General features: G+C 38.9%; 1 protein-coding gene across 4 annotated transcripts in view; it reads right to left on the bottom strand.

Moving 5' to 3' along the window:
- Positions 1-981: 981 nt before the first annotated feature.
- GJC1 (gap junction protein gamma 1) overlaps positions 982-17,585 on the bottom strand; it is a 35,046-nt gene continuing 18,442 nt past the window's right edge. For 3 of the 4 annotated variants that reach the window (XM_036883022.2, XM_036883021.2, XM_036883025.2), the window contains exons 2-3: positions 12,902-12,977; positions 982-11,964 (exon numbers count right to left, since the gene is read on the bottom strand). In XM_036883022.2, the coding sequence (XP_036738917.1) occupies positions 10,754-11,944 (1,191 nt within the window). In that variant the 5' untranslated portion in view covers positions 11,945-11,964; positions 12,902-12,977 and the 3' untranslated portion in view covers positions 982-10,753. The remainder of the gene's footprint in view (positions 11,965-12,901; positions 12,978-17,585) is intronic. The other variant, XM_057501537.1, reaches the window with a different exon arrangement.

The following is a 17,585-nucleotide window of genomic DNA, read 5'->3' as shown; positions in this document are numbered from 1 at the left end:
ACTCACTATATTGTTCTGTACAGCTTATCTCCCACTGTTACATTGATGTAAAGGTCCTATTTCATGCAACTCGGTGAAGCTGCCCCAGGAGTCTTGTTTTCTGTCTCCTTGCATCTTGCCCAGAGCCTTTCATAGGCCCACCTAACACCTCCTTGGTGGTGAGGACGCCACCCCGTGATACCCTATTGCCCTTCCTCTGGCTCCAAGTGGAGACAACACAGCTGTGGAGTAGGATGGGCCTGTTGCTCCAACACGAGAGCCAAACACTCCCTTCAAAGGACTTTTATGGGTTCTTCCCTTTTCTGAGTAGTTTATAAATGTCAAAGATTTATAGTGTTTAGTTACTAAAATACTTGCCCAGTATCTCCAGGCTCTTAAGGAAAAAGGATAGATGTTAAAAACAAAAACAAACCTTATAACCAGTTGTTGAAAAGGGGATGGAAACTAAAGTCCTGTTTATTCAGGCAAAATTTGGAGATGAAAAGGGCCTAAGAAAAGTATCTGTCCAACTTCCCACTGGATTCCTCCTGCAAAACCCCCAGCTTGGCCTTTGTTTAAGTTCCTACCATCATGGGAAACATTTTACCTCAAAAAGCAACAGATCCTTTATCAGAAAACATGTCATTGTAACCCTCCAATTCTTCCCCATAGTGTCTTTTCCTAGGACACTGGGACAATCCGTTAAGTATGTGAAAGCTGCCATTACCCCAGGGCAAGCCTGCTTTTCCTCAGGCTGAAGATACTTTCTGACCCCTTAAGTGCGGCCATGGACCCAGGCCTATGTCTGTCCTACAGTCCCCTCTGGACACACCCCAACCTACTCACATTCCTCCTAAGGCGAGCAGCTCAGAAATATAGGGAATACTCCAGTGCCTCGTGCCCATTACCTTCCTTCAGGAAATCTTCTACGGAAGCCTTAACTATGCTCTGATCAGACCACATCAGGAATGTTTTTTTATTGGCATTCATATTACTAGGATATGGTCTAAATCTGTAGATATTAAATCTGAGAAAGTTATTTGGGCTAAATTCAATGTAGATTTTAGTTTTTAGGGAGATGCCAAAATCTATATCAATCTTGTTCACAGAATTTATAACATGAAGACACTAGAAATCTTATTGGGAGAGACAGAAGACCCATCACTAAGATCTACATGATCCTCCCGTTTGCTAAGTGCCACAAATTCACTTCTGGAAAGTGATGTCTCTTGTTCTCTTGAGAAAGTAGCGCCACGGCTAGGCCACTGCACTACTAGCAGCTGAAAGCATGAAACTGAAGGTCTCCGCAGTTGTGCATCAAGTAGAGTGGACATTAGAATAGCAAAGTAGGTCAGTGAGGGATGGTATGAAAAGTACTCCAAGATGTTAAGTGCAAAAACAAGATGTAGAAGTGCTTATAGGTATACAGGCTGATAATGAACATATGCAATGGACCAGCAGTTACATTTGGAGAGAGAGACTATCAGGAGTGTTTATTTTTCATCCATTTAATACATCTTAGTAATTTTAATTTTTAAGACATGTGCATCTATAATATTGTTTAAATGTCAACAAGGATTATCTGATGGAGAAGTTGTGGGACATTTTATTTCTTACATACTTTTTTGTGTTTAAAGATGAATAAACACATGTGCTTTTAAAAAGAGACAATGCTGCTTTGCTTTTGTATTCCATCAACAGCAGCAACTGAATAAAACGTCTTCAAAAAATAAGTAAATAAAAATAAAGAGACAAAGCTAATAACAGTATTTTAGGGACTGGGTATTTATTCATGTCTTTTGTTTTCTCTGTACTCTTTTCTGAATTTTCCAAGATTTTTTAATAGGGAGCATATAATAATGCCTTTCAAACCAGAATAAAATGTCATTAAAATATAATAACCAGAAAAACAAGAAACCAGTAGGCCACGGTATTTGTATTTTAAAGAAAGGAACAAGTCACTTAACATACTGACAGGCACATTTCATTTATTGCCTGTAACTTATGCCCCATAAAGTTAATTTTAAGAAGTTAAAAAAAGCTTATAGAGTTCTTAACATTTCAAAGTTTGTTACAGTGTGTACATTATAATCTTCATGGAAAGTTAATTCATGTACACTAGCAGATATTTCTGCTCAATTTCTAAGTGTTCCCTCTAAGACAATTAATGAAATTTAAGTTAGCTAATTTTGGTGCCACCAACTTTGGATTCGGGGTCCTGTAACCTGCTATTACTAAAGATGAAGCTTGTAATCCAGTTGAAAAAATGGTTTGCTAAGCAAAGAACAGACATATGTACATGGCCTGCATGTACATAACCATTTCTGGAAAGAAATGTTAGTTATTACCTATGAAGAATGGGACTAGGAAGGAATATGAATATTTACTTTTTACTATCTTTTAGTATTGATCAAAATTCTTTTATTATTTTTATTTATTCTTTTTAAAATTGTGGTGAATAACACATCAAACTCTCAACATTTAAATGTAGAGTTCACTAGTGTTCATTATATTCACATTGTTGTGTGACATACTGGAGTATTTTCATCTTGCAAAACCAAAACTCTACCGATAGACATGGAAACTCTGTATCTCCCCAACCCCTTGCTATCAACATTCTACTTTGTTTCCATGATTTTGACTGCACTGAATGTCTCATGTGAGTAGAATCATACAGTATTTGTCCTTTTGTGACTGGCTTATTTCATAATGTCCTCAGGGTTCATCCCTGTGACAGGACCTTCCTTAAGGCCGAATACTAGTCTATTACATGTGTACACCGTGTTTTCTTTGTCCGCTTACCTGTTGATGGACATCTGAGCTGCCTCCACTTCTTGGCTATTGTCAATGATGCTGCTGTGAACACGGGTGTGAACATCTCTCAAGATTCTGCTTCTTTCTTTTGGATATGCATCCAGAAGTGGAATTGATAGATTAAGAAATTTTTTAAAAAGCATATTAGATGCTGGCCTGAGTTTAGGTTTACATGGTTACTAAATTGCTACTGGTAAAACTATAGAACCAAAAAATGGTTTGCATCAAAGGAAAATGGCTACAAACAGGGAAGGCTGAAAAGCATTCTTCATCGGTAGCATTTCTTACTACCTTTCTGCACGAAGTGGCTCAAACTCAGTGTACAATTTGTGCTTACAGATTACCTAATAGTTGACTAAAGCCTTCTCCATTCTCTCTGTTACTAGGCTTCAGCACACATGTCTGAGTTAAATCGAAGTAGAGTTACCAGTTTTAGCCAAAAAAAAATATATAGGACACTCAGTCAAATTTGAATTTCGGTTAAACAACAAAAATTTTAAAATATATTATCAGTACATCTTACATAATATATCAGAAAGTATTCACTGTTAATCTGATATTCAAATTTAACCTGGCATCCTTCATTTTATCTAGCAATCCTAAAACAAGGTCTATGGCTTCCGCCCAGGACTCTACTCCAGGCCAACCTATGTTGACTTAGTCACAACCACCTTGGCAGTACCTAGTTGTGCTATGGCGCTGCACTTTCCTCCGACCTCAGCAGCAGCTCCCTGACCCCCCCAACAGCTCCTTAGCTTGTGTTTATGCTGAATGCTCTCCCTTTCCTTCTTTCAGCTGTTTCCCAAATCACAGCCACTACTCAGAAGAGCTGGCTGGAGTGGCCACTCTCTGCCTAAAGGCAAGAAGAAATGGAAGGAAAAGCACCCCACACCCCACACAATGTTGCTTCTAGGTCAATAAGCCCCCAAAAGCAGACCACTGGAATAAAATAGCATAACCACAAGCTGGTCTGTCATCATGACTGGTTCAAACACTACAGACCCTTGTTCACAATCATTTCCGCATCTGAAAGCAAAGTAAACAATCAATTGACAAGTTGCATGTACCCTTTTTCCAGGGCTTTTATCTTTGTCTTAAGGACCCCAAATCCTCATGCAGGCCACTCTGCAGTCAGAGGCTGAGGCCTGTCACTGCTCTCAACAGCACCAGGGTACAGGATCTAACAGCAGTCTCTGCCTGCTGGGCAGAAGCCACAGCTGCAATGTGCTCTCAGAAAAATGGGCCAGGCCAAAGGGGCTTCCTGTCAGCATTTTTCAATGTTGCCAGTGCAAAGATAAGACTTCACTTTCACAGGACTACACAAACTAAAAATAAAACTGAAAAAACGATCTAGTTCTGTATCATTCTCCCCATGGTCAGGTCCCATTCAGGTCACTGGCTATGCACCGAAATCGGTTATGAACAGTTGCTTGGTCCTGCCTTGCCTGGAGTTTAAGGCTGCCAGCCAGCCATGCCCAGTGCTGGCCCCGGGGAGCAGGGCAGACAGGGATACTCGCTGGAGGTTCGACCGAGGGAAAAGAGGGAATCCGGTCAGCTTTTCCTCGAGGCATTAGGAGTGGGCTTCCTTTAGGTTTTCTTTCACAATCCCTCAATCTAGTTTATAGTAGGCACAGCATGTCAAGGAAATGCTGTGCTGTTCCCCCACGATCAAGAGGGCAGGAGAGAAACTGACAGCGTGTGCTTGTCACTCTGTTGTCACCTTTTCCCTTGGTTTTCCAATCCTGAGTCACTTCCTATTTGTAATTTCCTCAAAGATGTCATTAAATGCAGGGTAGAGAAATTTCTAAGTAATGACACCAACTCATTTACATACAAAGTGGACGGTTCCTTTCACATGGGCCTAGTCATAAATCAGAAGTCCTGAATCCCTACTGGATGATGTCAGAGATGGCACTCTTCCCAACACCCCTGCCCCATCCCTCAAGTCACTTCTGGATTATTCAGCTGATCAAGTCTCTGACTCCTCTACAGTTCTCCATTCCAGCCTGCCATCCACCAATCTGAGCTGGTGGATGAAATGACACTTGTGCTATGCCAGGTCTACAACCTCCTTGAAACAGAGCTATCATTCAAAACAATCCCTCTTTCCCTTTTATTCTGGCCCACACTTCAAGTATTTCTTTTCTCTAAGATAAGTGGTTCTCAAACCTTAATGTAGATAAGAACTACCTAGAAAGAATTTCTGGGTGATGCAACTATTCTGTATCTTCTGGTGGTGGTTACTCAATTGTATTCGTTTGTGACTATACACCAAAAGGGGTGAATTTTACAGCATGTAACCTGTACCTTATTAAAATTCTTAAAAAAAAAAACACGTAGAGAACTTACTAGTTCTGATTACGTAGGCCTGTTATGTGTCCAAGCTAAATTTTGACAGGTCATTCCCTGTTACTTCTTACACAGACGATCCAACGGTCCCATTTGGAAAAAACTATAGATAGATACAGCAAGGTCCACCCAGCATAGATCAGTGCCCTTCAATTCCACCCTTATGAGAAAGCTCTACTAAACAGCTGTTTCTGCACATTCTCTAGGAAAAGGGCATAGGATGCTGGATTGAGCCACACTGCACACGTGGATTGTTCTCAGCTCTGTCTCAACCTCCGTATTCTTCACGCCCTTCTGTAACATGCTTCCAATTTGAGATAACTAAAGGAGGCAAACCCTGTATAGGAAGATTAATGTATGCCCTTAAAATTTAGAAGTAGTTTTCAACTCTCCATAAAGAAAACAGATTTTAACTGATGCTGACACCTTCTCCAGGTATTAATCTGTTCTGACAGCAAATCTGCCGAAGAATCCACTTTCAGAACTAACAGTGACTTGACGGTTCCAACAGCTTCCAAACAGCTCACAAATTTATTACCAAATATGGTTGGGCTGACCAGTTTACAATCTGGGCTGCTGAGCGGGGGCTCTATGCATGACCTAGCCACCATTTATTCTCTTGTCTGGGGGAACAGGGTATTGTTGTAATTAATGCTATCGTTTCCTCGGCCCTATTCTACACCCTTCTCTTCTTAGAACGTAGATTAGCCATACCAAGATTGGTCTGTGGGGAGCAACCCTCCTGGAGGTACTCCTCTTGGAAACAAGGCCTTGAGAACCAAAGGAAGCCAGAGACAGGGTGTGTTACCAGTTTCTATGCTTAGACCTCAGCCTTTCCCTCCCCTACAAGGTCACCCACCCTTCCCAGACTGATGCCAGAAATACACCAATACACTTAGCCACAGCAATCCCAAAGGAGTTTTAACCCAGCTATGAAAAAAGGCCTATTTTTTTAACTCAAACCTCTACTTGGAAATTTTCCTGCTCATGCATTCCCACTGAGATCAACTTACAGGTGAATGTACTAGAAGAGATTTTCATATCAGGTTTTCTGTGTAAACCATTAAGCTCTTGGGTACTATTTTAAATGAAGAATGGGGTACAATCCTCAATATTACATTTTTTGGCAGCTGAGTTTTCAAGTTTGTGAAAAGATACACAGACCACAGATGAATCTTCTAAACTGTATTTGGAACTGACAAAATCTTCCTAGAGACAAGGCCCTCAGCACAAAGTCTGTCCCCACCACAAAGTTTCACATCAATGTACAGAAATTAGCAACCAGTGATCTTTGGCACTAGAATGGGTAATTCCTTAGCTGTTCACACAATACCCAAACTGCATACCATATGACATTAGATTGTTGGTTAACAGTTGAATTTTACATTTAAATTACCTTAAAAAGTTGTAACTCCTAGCCAAGTTTTTCAGTACCAATATGCTAACCCTATCTAACACTTAGTGCCTGAGGTAAAGACTTGCGTAAAAGATTTATTAAGGAAAAACAATTCAAAGTATAATAGAGAAAAACATTTCCAATCTTGGAAAAGCACATAACCAAATGTCTTTGCTGATTCAACAAGCCAACCCCAAAATGCCGAACTCTTACTTCTTTTATTTCTGTAGAGATTTTGCACAGGAATAGGACTTCCTTTGGTTTGGACTCCTGGATTTTAGAATACTAGGGATAAATTCCTTAAAAAGTATGATTATTAATATGGAATGTGCATGAACCAAACTCACTTAACATCATTATTAATAGCAACAAAAAAACACAACTGCATTAGGGACAACAAATAAAATCTTTTAAACTCTCCATGATGTGTGGCCAGAAAGAGTGACAAGTATGCAATTCAACCTAATGATTCAAAAGTCTGATGGTGACTATGGATTTATGATATATAGGTGAACTGAAATTTTATTTCCAAACTCCGCACTATATAGGTGCAGGGGATTTATCATCTTCAGGTGGTAAGACTCTTCATGAGATTACATGATTTTATAAAGACAAAATTTATCTAATACCTGGAACCTTCCAATTGAAATTACCAGCAAGTTCAGACATTTTTCTTCACAGTTGGGAAAGACCTTCCCTTAATAAAAAGGCATTCTTGCCTTTTACTGAAAGCTGGCTAGCAAAAATTTATCATAAACTATAGATGTTATTTTTAGAAGTGTTAATGTCTCTTGAATGAGACAAAAAGCATAAAGCACAGTCATTTATTAGCTTAATGGTAAAGCATAGGTATGACTAATAGGAGTAATATTTAAGCCCATTCTTGGCATAAACTGCTTAAACCATTTAAATGTTTTAAACCATCACTGAGTCCTCCTGTGATAAAGAACACTGAAGGTCATTTTACTACCATCACACAGTTCTCTCAACTTTTTTTTTTTTGATGCTCCAAGTTCAGACAAATGACCAATAATCATAGTTGGTCTTATACTACTTTTCATTAGAGGCTCTCTCTACTCCTTAACACTACTGAGAGGTAAGCAGTTTCTGAAACTTGGAAAAGTAACGTGAACTGTCTCATTTCATACCACAAAGAAATGACAGAGTTAGGTACCCAATGACAATTTTTTTCTTCAAAGATAGAGGTGTCCTTCTAAAAGATAGATATGTGGGAGTCCTAACCTGTAAGAGCCATTTTAGATGGCAAAGTTCATTTTTATGAAAAATAATGCTATAGACATTAGTCAAGGAATATTCCCAGAAAAACTGACTTCAAATGAAGTAACACGCTTGTGATTTTAAATGAACAAATACAGAAACAGACAAAATTAATTAAGTCATACAGCAAAGATGAAGCCACAAAATGAACACTAACATTTCTTAAGGGAAAATGGCATCTAATTCTCCCCTCCAATATGAACTAAGAAGAAAGCCTGTTTGTTTTACAAATCTCTTCTGAATAATTTTAACAAAGATGAGCAAAGGACACACCACATCTGAATAAATCCAATAATATGTCAAGAAATAAACATGCTGTTGACTGCATCCTGATTCTAGTATGTGAAGGAGTAAGCATTCAACTTCTCTTTAGAGAAGTAAATGTCATGACAGAGCATATCTTACATGGCAATTCAAAAGAATATGATTTTGATAGGAAAAAAACTGCTATCAGGCTTTTTATATAAATATCTGCAAGTTCTAGAACAATACTCAGAACAGTATTTTTAGATTCAATGTAGGCCCAATCAATGGGTTAAGCTAGACAGTGACAGAGCCACTTTCTTAATGTAGGTCCATAACATACCATAAGGGAAAAATGGCTTTGCAAACTCCTTTGTTCAAAGGCAGAAATAAATATATTAAGAAAGTGGTGAGAATTGGGAAATCATGTAATTAAAACTTTAGTGAGAGAATGAAAATCGATTTTTAAAAGTATGCGCACATGTGAAGTGACTTAGAATTATCTTTTTTTATATACTGTAAGAAGTTGAAGAATTATCTAGACACAAAAGATCACATTCTCCTTGGGACAAGCCAAGCTGAAACACCAGGGGCAGTGTTTGCAGAAGCTAAATGGATGCTTCTGGCGCCGAATGTCTTTGCCTGGCATTTCTGCCTGACTCCTTCCCTCTCCATCATTTGCAAATCCACAACCTTTCTGCTGGCGAAGCCACTGTTCTCCTTTGGGCACTGAATAGATGGATGTGAGTATATATGTATTTTCTGTCCTTCAATTAAAAAATCTCCTTGAAGCTCTAGTGACATAAGAATTGACTGGTGGTTCTTTATCTTAGCTAAGCTTGGGTGTTTAAAAAAGGTTTGCCTGTTCTCTTAGAATATTTGAATTTCCTTGTTAATTCCTTCAAATGAAATTTGAAGGAAACTGTGCATGTCTCTTAAGTTTTTCAGGATATAATTTTCTGAAATTTCCCCATCAGCCTTACCCAAGTTTACTTATTGCTTAAGATGTTTAGAGATCCCGAGGAGCTTCTCTAGGCTAAATTTATAGATTTGAGGGGGGGGAAGCAAAATAAGGGTAAATGCATGGCTAGAAGATAAGCGTAACTTTTCTACCAAGTTTCATTTTTGGGGGGAGTAGGAAGAAATGCAGTGGAGAACAACAACAAAAAAATTGCACAAAGGGTGCTGCTTTACGATTCTCCTAAGTAACAGAGAACTGGTATTTTTAAAATGAGACATAAAAAATAATACTTTTGGAATTTCAAAGTCAGAGGTGTTCTGTAATAGATTTCTATTAGAAAAGAGTGAGACACCCAAAAGGAAATATCCCTGGAGAAGCAAAGGCTGCTTCCTTTAAATCATTACCGAGCTTTTACTCAGCTCATCAACTATAAGATAATGTGAACATGGTGAGAAAGCAAAGTTCTCCAACATATATAAGGTTGAAAATGGTAATAAAATACTGCAAATTGTGAGTGTTATGTGAACATTAATGCTTGTCACTGACAAACAGATATGTCTATAGGGAATAAATACTGAAATTCTCATTAAGTTTATTTACAGATAGAATCCCAGGTCTGACTGGTCTTCCAGGCAGAAATTTACGTTGGCAGAGGTATGTAAATTATAAAAGTTCCATGGTAAATTATAAAAAAAGTAAGGAATTTGGACTTAGGCCTTCTGCCATAAGCAGTGCAAGTAGCTTTGAGTATTCTTAGCCTACAAGGGAATTTTTGTTATTTCTGATATTAACATATGAAGAAAATATCCATCACTGGCTTCTTAAGAAACCAGAGGCAGGTTTCTGGATAGAGTTAAGGCAAATCAAACAGGTCCAATTAGGGCTCATTTTCCAGGCGTGGCTTTGCTTTGTGATTGAGGAATCTTAGTGACAACTCTAGTCAGTGTCTCCACACTGCTACTGGATGGGTATCAGCCGCTTGAAAGAACTTAAATTGTATGACAGCGTATCAAAACATACTGGCAATGCTGGTTACTTACAGGAATCCTGCAGTGAGTCATTTATCTCCATTGAAAATACAAATAGGTTTTCAAAGACTGGATACTCTGGCCACATGAATGAGAGTCGAAGATTTTTCAAGTAAAGATCTCAACCTCCTTCTACTATAGATTTTCTTTCCAAGACTGAAAACTGATTCCTCCTCCAGTTCCTTACACATCTGAAATCTTCCCTGCAATACCAGAGGCACTTTTATTAGGTGTAGCATCTATTAAAACTTTATACCCATGGTAGAATTGCTGAACAAAGTAATCACACTAGCCTAATAGGTATTACCTTAAGGAATTTTTCCCCCTTTAATATAAAAGTATAACTACGCAGTCCAATGTACAAATACAAAAGAAGTTTTCATACTAAAAAAAATGTACCATAATACTGTACATACAAAAACTGTTCAACAAGAATGATTTAAATATATGTTCTTTCCACATCTGGAAGACACAAATGTAAAGTTCTGCAACTGTATTACTGCTGGAGCATGTGCCCAGGAACACTGTGTTTCCCTCTCTCCCCCACTGTCTCAGCCCCGCCTTCAGAGTCCCCTGAGCTTGGATCCTGAGCCAACAGCATCCCTGAAGATAACCAGAGCCAAATGTTTGCTCAATGGAAGTCATTATTCAGTGAGCCGCTGCTTACCACAGACTGAAGAGCACAAGTTTTAAGCCCAGTCAAGATTAAATCCAGACAGAGGTCTTCCCATCCCCCGATTTGCTACTAGCACTGCTTTTGTTGGACCCAGCTTTGGACCCCACTTTGGCTTTTTTCCCCCGGGGACCAGGTGGGTTGTTTTGGTGGCTGTAGGTCTGGATTACTAGATCCAAGTGTTCCTGAGCCATCCTGATCTCCCGCTGCAGAGTCTCCAGGTCAGCTGGGAGGTTCTCCTCACGGCTGCCATACTGCTGTTCCTGAGCGATGTTGGCCTTGTTTTGCTTGTAGGCAATCTTAGCATTGGACAGTTCAGTATACTGGATTTGATCTGGTTTGACAGCAATGTTATAGCCAGGGGGAGCAGATGGTGTATTCCAAGTGAAAGGATAATTATAAGCACCCGGATCTTCCAGTTCCCTCCTTTTACTATTTAGTGAGTCTCGAATTGTCCCAAAGCCTAAATGAAGCATCTCCCAAATGTTAAGCACTAGGCAGATGCCTGTAACACCATACATTATCAGAAGGAAGATGGTCTTTTCAGTGGGTCTAGAAATAAAGCAGTCTATCTTATGAGGGCAAGGAAGTCTGCTGCACACGTAAAATGGGTGGACTTGGAAACCATACAGAAAATACTGCCCTATTAGAAAGCCCACCTCAAACACGGTCCTTGCCAGCAACTGCAGCACATAGATTTTCATGAGTCCATCCTCCCGAATCCGCTGTCGGCCATCATGCTTGGGTTTAGGTTGGTTCTGCTCTTTATTTTCTTTTTCACTTTCTAATTCCATCTCTGGATACATCATGGGATCCTCTTCATGATCCTCTTCTGTTTCTTCCAGAGCCCGGTGCTGTTTCCAGCGTACTGCATAAGGCTTGCTCTGAGCCGCCTTCTTGTCAGTTTCACCATGCTCCCTTTTGGCAATCTTATGAATGGCATAGCCCAGGTACATCACTGAGGGGGTCGCCACCAAGATGATCTGGAACACCCAGAAGCGCACATGGGAGAGGGGTGCAAAGGCATCATAGCACACGTTCTCGCAGCCTGGCTGCTCTGTGTTGCACACAAATTTGCTTTGCTCGTCGTAATAGATGGATTCTCCTCCTACAGCTGTAAGGACAATCCGGAAGACAATCAGTACAGTGAGCCAGATCTTCCCCACAAACGTTGAATGGTTGTGGATCTCCTCTAGTAGGCGAGTCAGGAAGCTCCAACTCATGGTGACTGAGGTGGTTTGCCCTGATAAAAATGGGAAAACACCAAAGGAAAATCAAGTAATATTAAAATCTTAGTTTATTTATTGATATTTTTAGAAACGACTTCTTTACATACTTGAAATCTAACTTTAAGCCCATACTGGAATGACTGCTAAGAATAAACAGCGTCTCACTTCCTACTTTTCCATCACGTAGGACAATTCATCTCCGTCTATGAGCACGTGTTTGGTCCTCCATGGTTCCTATGAGTACAATTTGCTTTCATGTCTTCCCTTTTTTACAAGGTAAAATTGTGCCTCTCATTTGAGATAGATTTCTCAGACACAGTATACAGGATTCTCTACATATACTGTTATTCCGTAAGACCTTCAGAACTTTGTGAGATACAAGTAAGAACACAGTGCAGAGGTGTAGCTATTTCGTCCAGTCACAGTAAGACTACCACTAAGAAATGGGGATACTTGGCTGGACTCCACTGTTGAAGAGGTACCTATTAGGAAACTCAAATTTTGGACCTGCTGACAAGTTATTAAAAAGAATTAAGGAGATGGCACAGCTGTAAATAACTGGCAGTGATCAAGAACTGAAACAAATGACAGAAAGGACCTAGGAAGACACTCCTTACATAGGCTGCATAGCACAGCAGATTCTAGGATTCTTTATTATTAATTATTAATCTGTTATGGCAGATGTTAAAAAATGTTAACAAATTGAATTGTGGGGGCATTAAATCCAGTCAATAGGCAAATCCATTTAAAACATCATTTTGAAGGATAGTTTTCTACTGAGACTTTTAGCTCTATGTCCAGACTCTAAAGAAGGTAACGTGTGTAAAATCCCTACTGCAACTCCAGACACAAGCACACCTGGCTTTTCTCCTCCTTTTCTTCCCTCTCCCAGTTCACTGCTGCAGATTGAGATAACTGTCAGCACATCAAAGAAGTATAAATACACATTACCTGTTATCCAGAACTTCTGTTATCCAAAATTTTCTTAGAGAAATGATGTTTTGCTCAAAACTTTTCCAGATTCCCTCTGGAAGGGAAGAAGAAAAGTGCTCATAAGCTTCTACCCACAGAAAACAATGAATCACTAAAATGCCATTTTCAGGAAGAAACAAAGTTTTCTATGTATCACAGCAATCAACCAGCATGAGATGGAAACACACTAGCAATTGATACCACTATGTGCTCCTCTCAATACATGGAGTCAGAGAAACTACATTTAACAGTGACCCTAAGATTAAGCCATTGTAGTCTAAGAAAATACAACAGGAAGATGAGTCATTTGTGAAAATCTGAAGCAGACGAAATCTGGCACCTACAGGAAAAAGACAAAGCAGAAAAATCTCACGAAAATTGAACTGGGTCACTAAAGGCCTTGTGAAAATCTTCACCTTGCATGCTCTATTCCTGGTTCGCTCCCTGGAGCAGCCAATACCTTTCATTGGGATTTGAACAGCCAACTAGGAGCAAGCTGTTTTGTTGAAACACCCAACAGCTGGCTTTCAGTCACTGGGACAGCAGTATACACAGGAGGTGATTTACAGATTCACAGAAACTGCTTACAGAAAAGAAAACACCTGCATCTGTAATATGATTAAAAAAACAAATGCAGAGCAAATTATTGCTCATTATAAAGTTCTGCCAACTCTGAATAGCTATGGCCAAGAGTCATCCATAAGCTGCCAACTTTGTTCATCTACACCATTAAATACATTTAAAACAATCCTTGCATATTATGTGTTCATAGTAATTAATAAAAATTTTTTTCTGGTTAAGATACAGAAAAAAACCTGGGAATTTCCAAAAGGTCAATGAAGAAGAAGAAGAAAAACAGTCATGCAGGCATCTACATAACAAGTATCTAGATTTACAAACAGAATCTGATCACACAAGGATCTCACCATAGAACGTCAAGTAAAACTCCCATTTCAGCCTTGATATCCAGTAGACTCACCACCTTTCTCACTAATGTACAAGTTATAAAACCACAAAACAAGAAGTGAATAATATGCAATCTTTAAACTGGTGATACAATCCAGGTTTCCAACACAGAACTCCATGATTCACATCCATAAATTCAGACTCGTATTTCCCACAAATGCCCCATCTAAAGCATTCCCCTCAAGCCTGAAATTCTATTTGTTCCAAAAGCTGAAGTCATGAAAGTGAAATTGTTAATTAGTTGGAAAACTCATCCTTTATACCCCCATCCATACCAAAGACAAATGGATATCTTTTAAATAATTACTGCTAGGAAAACATTTCTCAACAGTTCAGCATTTCATACAATAACCTATTGTGTGATTGGGAGGAGGAGGAATTGGTGATACACCCTTTAAAGCTTATGTAAGTTTTAAAGCAGCCATTTTAACACATTCAGAAGTATGCACTGTACACTGGTGAAGATGTAGGCCTATAAAATGCTGAACCTTTAGAGCCTGGTTTTCCATGGGCATTTGTAAGAGCTATAGGACCATACACCCATACTTTGAGCACAAATGACTTGTTTAGTGGCTTTACTTCAGCATCTCATAAAATGGGTGACAAGCAATTTTATTTCTAAAATAACCAAGGGCTTCCTAAAATGAATGGCAACATCACCACTGTTTTGATCTACTGAGGAATCCAGCAGGCTTCTGATACTTTTCCTTCTCCAAATCCTTTTCCTCTCATTGCAGGCATTAAGAGAATGACTTACACATCACAGAATATACTACTCCAGTGGTGGTGGTTGTAGGGCGAGAGGAGAGAGAGAAGAAAAACAGAATGAGAGTGGTGGGTTCTGGAACTGACATTTCTAAGAGGAATGTGTCACTGTCAAGTGCGGTCTCATTGAGTTCTTGCTCCACTTAAGTTCCCCTTACTTCTGAACCATTTTTTTTTTCGCTTTGCTATCAGAAGCCTCACATTCAGGACAGAGTCTTTTCTGACTTCCCTGCTTCAGTAAACAGATTTGATTATACATCAGGGAATACAAGCTTGCAATTACCTGTGAATGGCTCTCATGAAAAAATTAAGATTCATTTCCATACTCCACCTATGAATGGAAAATGACATGGGAGCAGAGCATGTGAGGAGTGGTTGTGAGAGGTGGGGGGTATGCTAAATACCTGAATGTGTTTGTTAATTAGGAAAGCCCCAATTAATTTATATGTACTTTTATATTTAATATCTTGAGTAAATATATTCTTTATGCTTCACTGAGTTTATCTATAGATAATTCTAGGAAGTATTATTAGGTCATAGGGAATATAAATCTGCATGGTTCATGCTTTGCACTGTCATGTGACTTTCTAAAAAAGTTCTAGCAACTTACAATGCTTGGCAATGAATCATTACAACTTCACCCCAAATGCATCAGCACCGTCTGTTATGCTACTTTACCAGATGCAAAATGGTTTTTCAAAATTATATCAATTTGTATGTTTTTAACACAGGAGGCTACATCTACCCCTCTTTGTGAACTATTTTATCCTTTTGCCCATTTATATGTAGAATGTTTTCTTAATGTAGTGCAGACATTAACCATTTGACATTTAATAGAAACACTTTAGTTTCTCTTCCTTCAAATTCTATTACTTCTATATAGTCACGTCAATTTCTTGAATAAATTAAAAGGTAGAAAAATTATTCTATGACAGCTTTTTAAATCACGAATACTGTAATTTTAGTTTCTAATCTCAGTTCAACAACTTACAGGAAGCCATTTACTTACTTTTCCCTAGTTGTCTCTCTTTCCCATTTCCCCGTTTTTCTCTTCAGTTTATACTGTACCTTAAATCCCTAATCTTAACCCAATTCTAAATTTTCAGATGCTGTTAATATTCTTCACTGGGAAAAATAAATGCCAACAGATGGAAATGCTCTCAACTTTCTTCTCTTCCTACTTAAAAACCAGACAAAATATATTGAAAAAAAAAGTTAACAGACATTAGATAATAGCACAAGACAGGGATCCCTGAGAGGAGAGCTAACAGGTGAGACCCCTGATTAGCCAGGCTTATTACATTGAGAATGTTTCCAGGCTGTGGAAGAGGGAGGAACCCAAATAGGGCCTGGCATACTCACTGAATTGAGGAGACAGTACAGAATTTAGAGAGGAGAGAACTGTAGAGAACAAGCTCTAGAGATCTAGAGGGTCCCTTCAGTCTTCCACTGAGTATTGATCAGTCAGTACGATGTGAGAATTTACTCAAGAAAGAGACAAGAACTAGAAAGGAACAGGCAAAAAAACCCTCAGAATCACAAAAGGCTAGGAGTGATTTGTGTTCCTACTAGCCAGTGTGGAAAGACATCCTAATACATGGAGCATCAAACAGAGCATTCAAAAAGATGCTCCCCTCAGAAAGCAGCCAAATTAGTTCTACACTAAAGGTTGTTCTACTACTCTTGCCCCAACAAGGTTTAAAAGCAAGGCTCAAAGAATCAAAACTGTTTTCAGAACTTAAATGAGTCCAGAGCAAAGCTCAAAAATACTTGAAGGAACACCAAAATCAGAACCCAACAACATAAAATTCACAATGTTTGCCATCCAATAAAAAATTACCAGGCATACAGGAAAATATGATCCATAAGGGAAAAAAAATCAATCAACAGAGACAGACCCCAAAATGACATTCTAGAACTAGTAAACAGGACATTAAAACAGCTATTATAAACATATTCCACGTGTTCAAGAAGGTAGAAGAAAGCCTACACATGATAAAGAGAAACAGATTTTTAAAGACTCAAACTGCAATTTGAGAGATAAAAATTACATGAGATGAGACAATAAGATTTAAAGACTTGATAGCACAGCAACAGAAACTATCTAGAATAAAACAGAGAGAAAAAAGAAAATGAACAGCACAGTAAGCTGTATAAGTGCTCTAATATATGTTACAGTCCCAGAAAAAAGGAGGGGACAGAAAAAATGTTTGCAGAAATAATGGCCAAAATTTTTCATATTTGGTGAAAACTAAATCCATAGATCAGGAAACTACACAAATCCCAAGCATAAGAAAATAAAAGACACTTTAAAGAACAAAGAATGACAGCAGAATCACAGTGTAAGCCAGAAAATAGCAGAGCAACACAGTACTGAATGAAAAAACAGTAATCTATACCCAGCCTTTTTATGACCTTTCAAAAATGAAGATGATCCTTCCCTCTGAAGTGGTGTCAGAGGAGGCCTAATGGAGGTCAGGACTGTCCAGTGGTAATGAGGCTACCTCCTGATAGTGTCAGTGGAGGTCACATGAGGAGCAGTAATGATGCTCCTCTCCACCTCACAGCCAGTCCAGTGGAAGACTGAACTCCCACAGCCACCCAGCAGTAATAGAGAGCCCATAATCATCCCTCAGTGTCATGGGAGCCAAGTGGAGAATCCCTAGCTGGTGGTAATGAGGCAGCACCTCCGTTCCGTTTCCCGTTGGAGTGGTCTCAGAGAAGACTTGCTAATACAGAAGTTTTAAGATCTAGAATCTCTAACAACCAACATGTCCAAGTTTTAATCAAAAGTCACACATAATACCAAGAATCAGGAAAATCTTAACTTGAACAGACAACAGTACCAAGATGACACTGACACAGATGTTATAATTACACAAGGAATAAACAGCCTTCATAAAATGCTTTAGTGAGCAATCATAAATGCACT

This window comes from Manis pentadactyla, chromosome 4 (genome assembly GCF_030020395.1).
Source record: "Manis pentadactyla isolate mManPen7 chromosome 4, mManPen7.hap1, whole genome shotgun sequence".
Classification (NCBI taxonomy): domain Eukaryota; kingdom Metazoa; phylum Chordata; class Mammalia; order Pholidota; family Manidae; genus Manis; species Manis pentadactyla.
The sequence above is the reverse complement of the archived record's forward strand: the minus strand, read 5'-3'. Positions and strand labels throughout refer to the sequence as shown.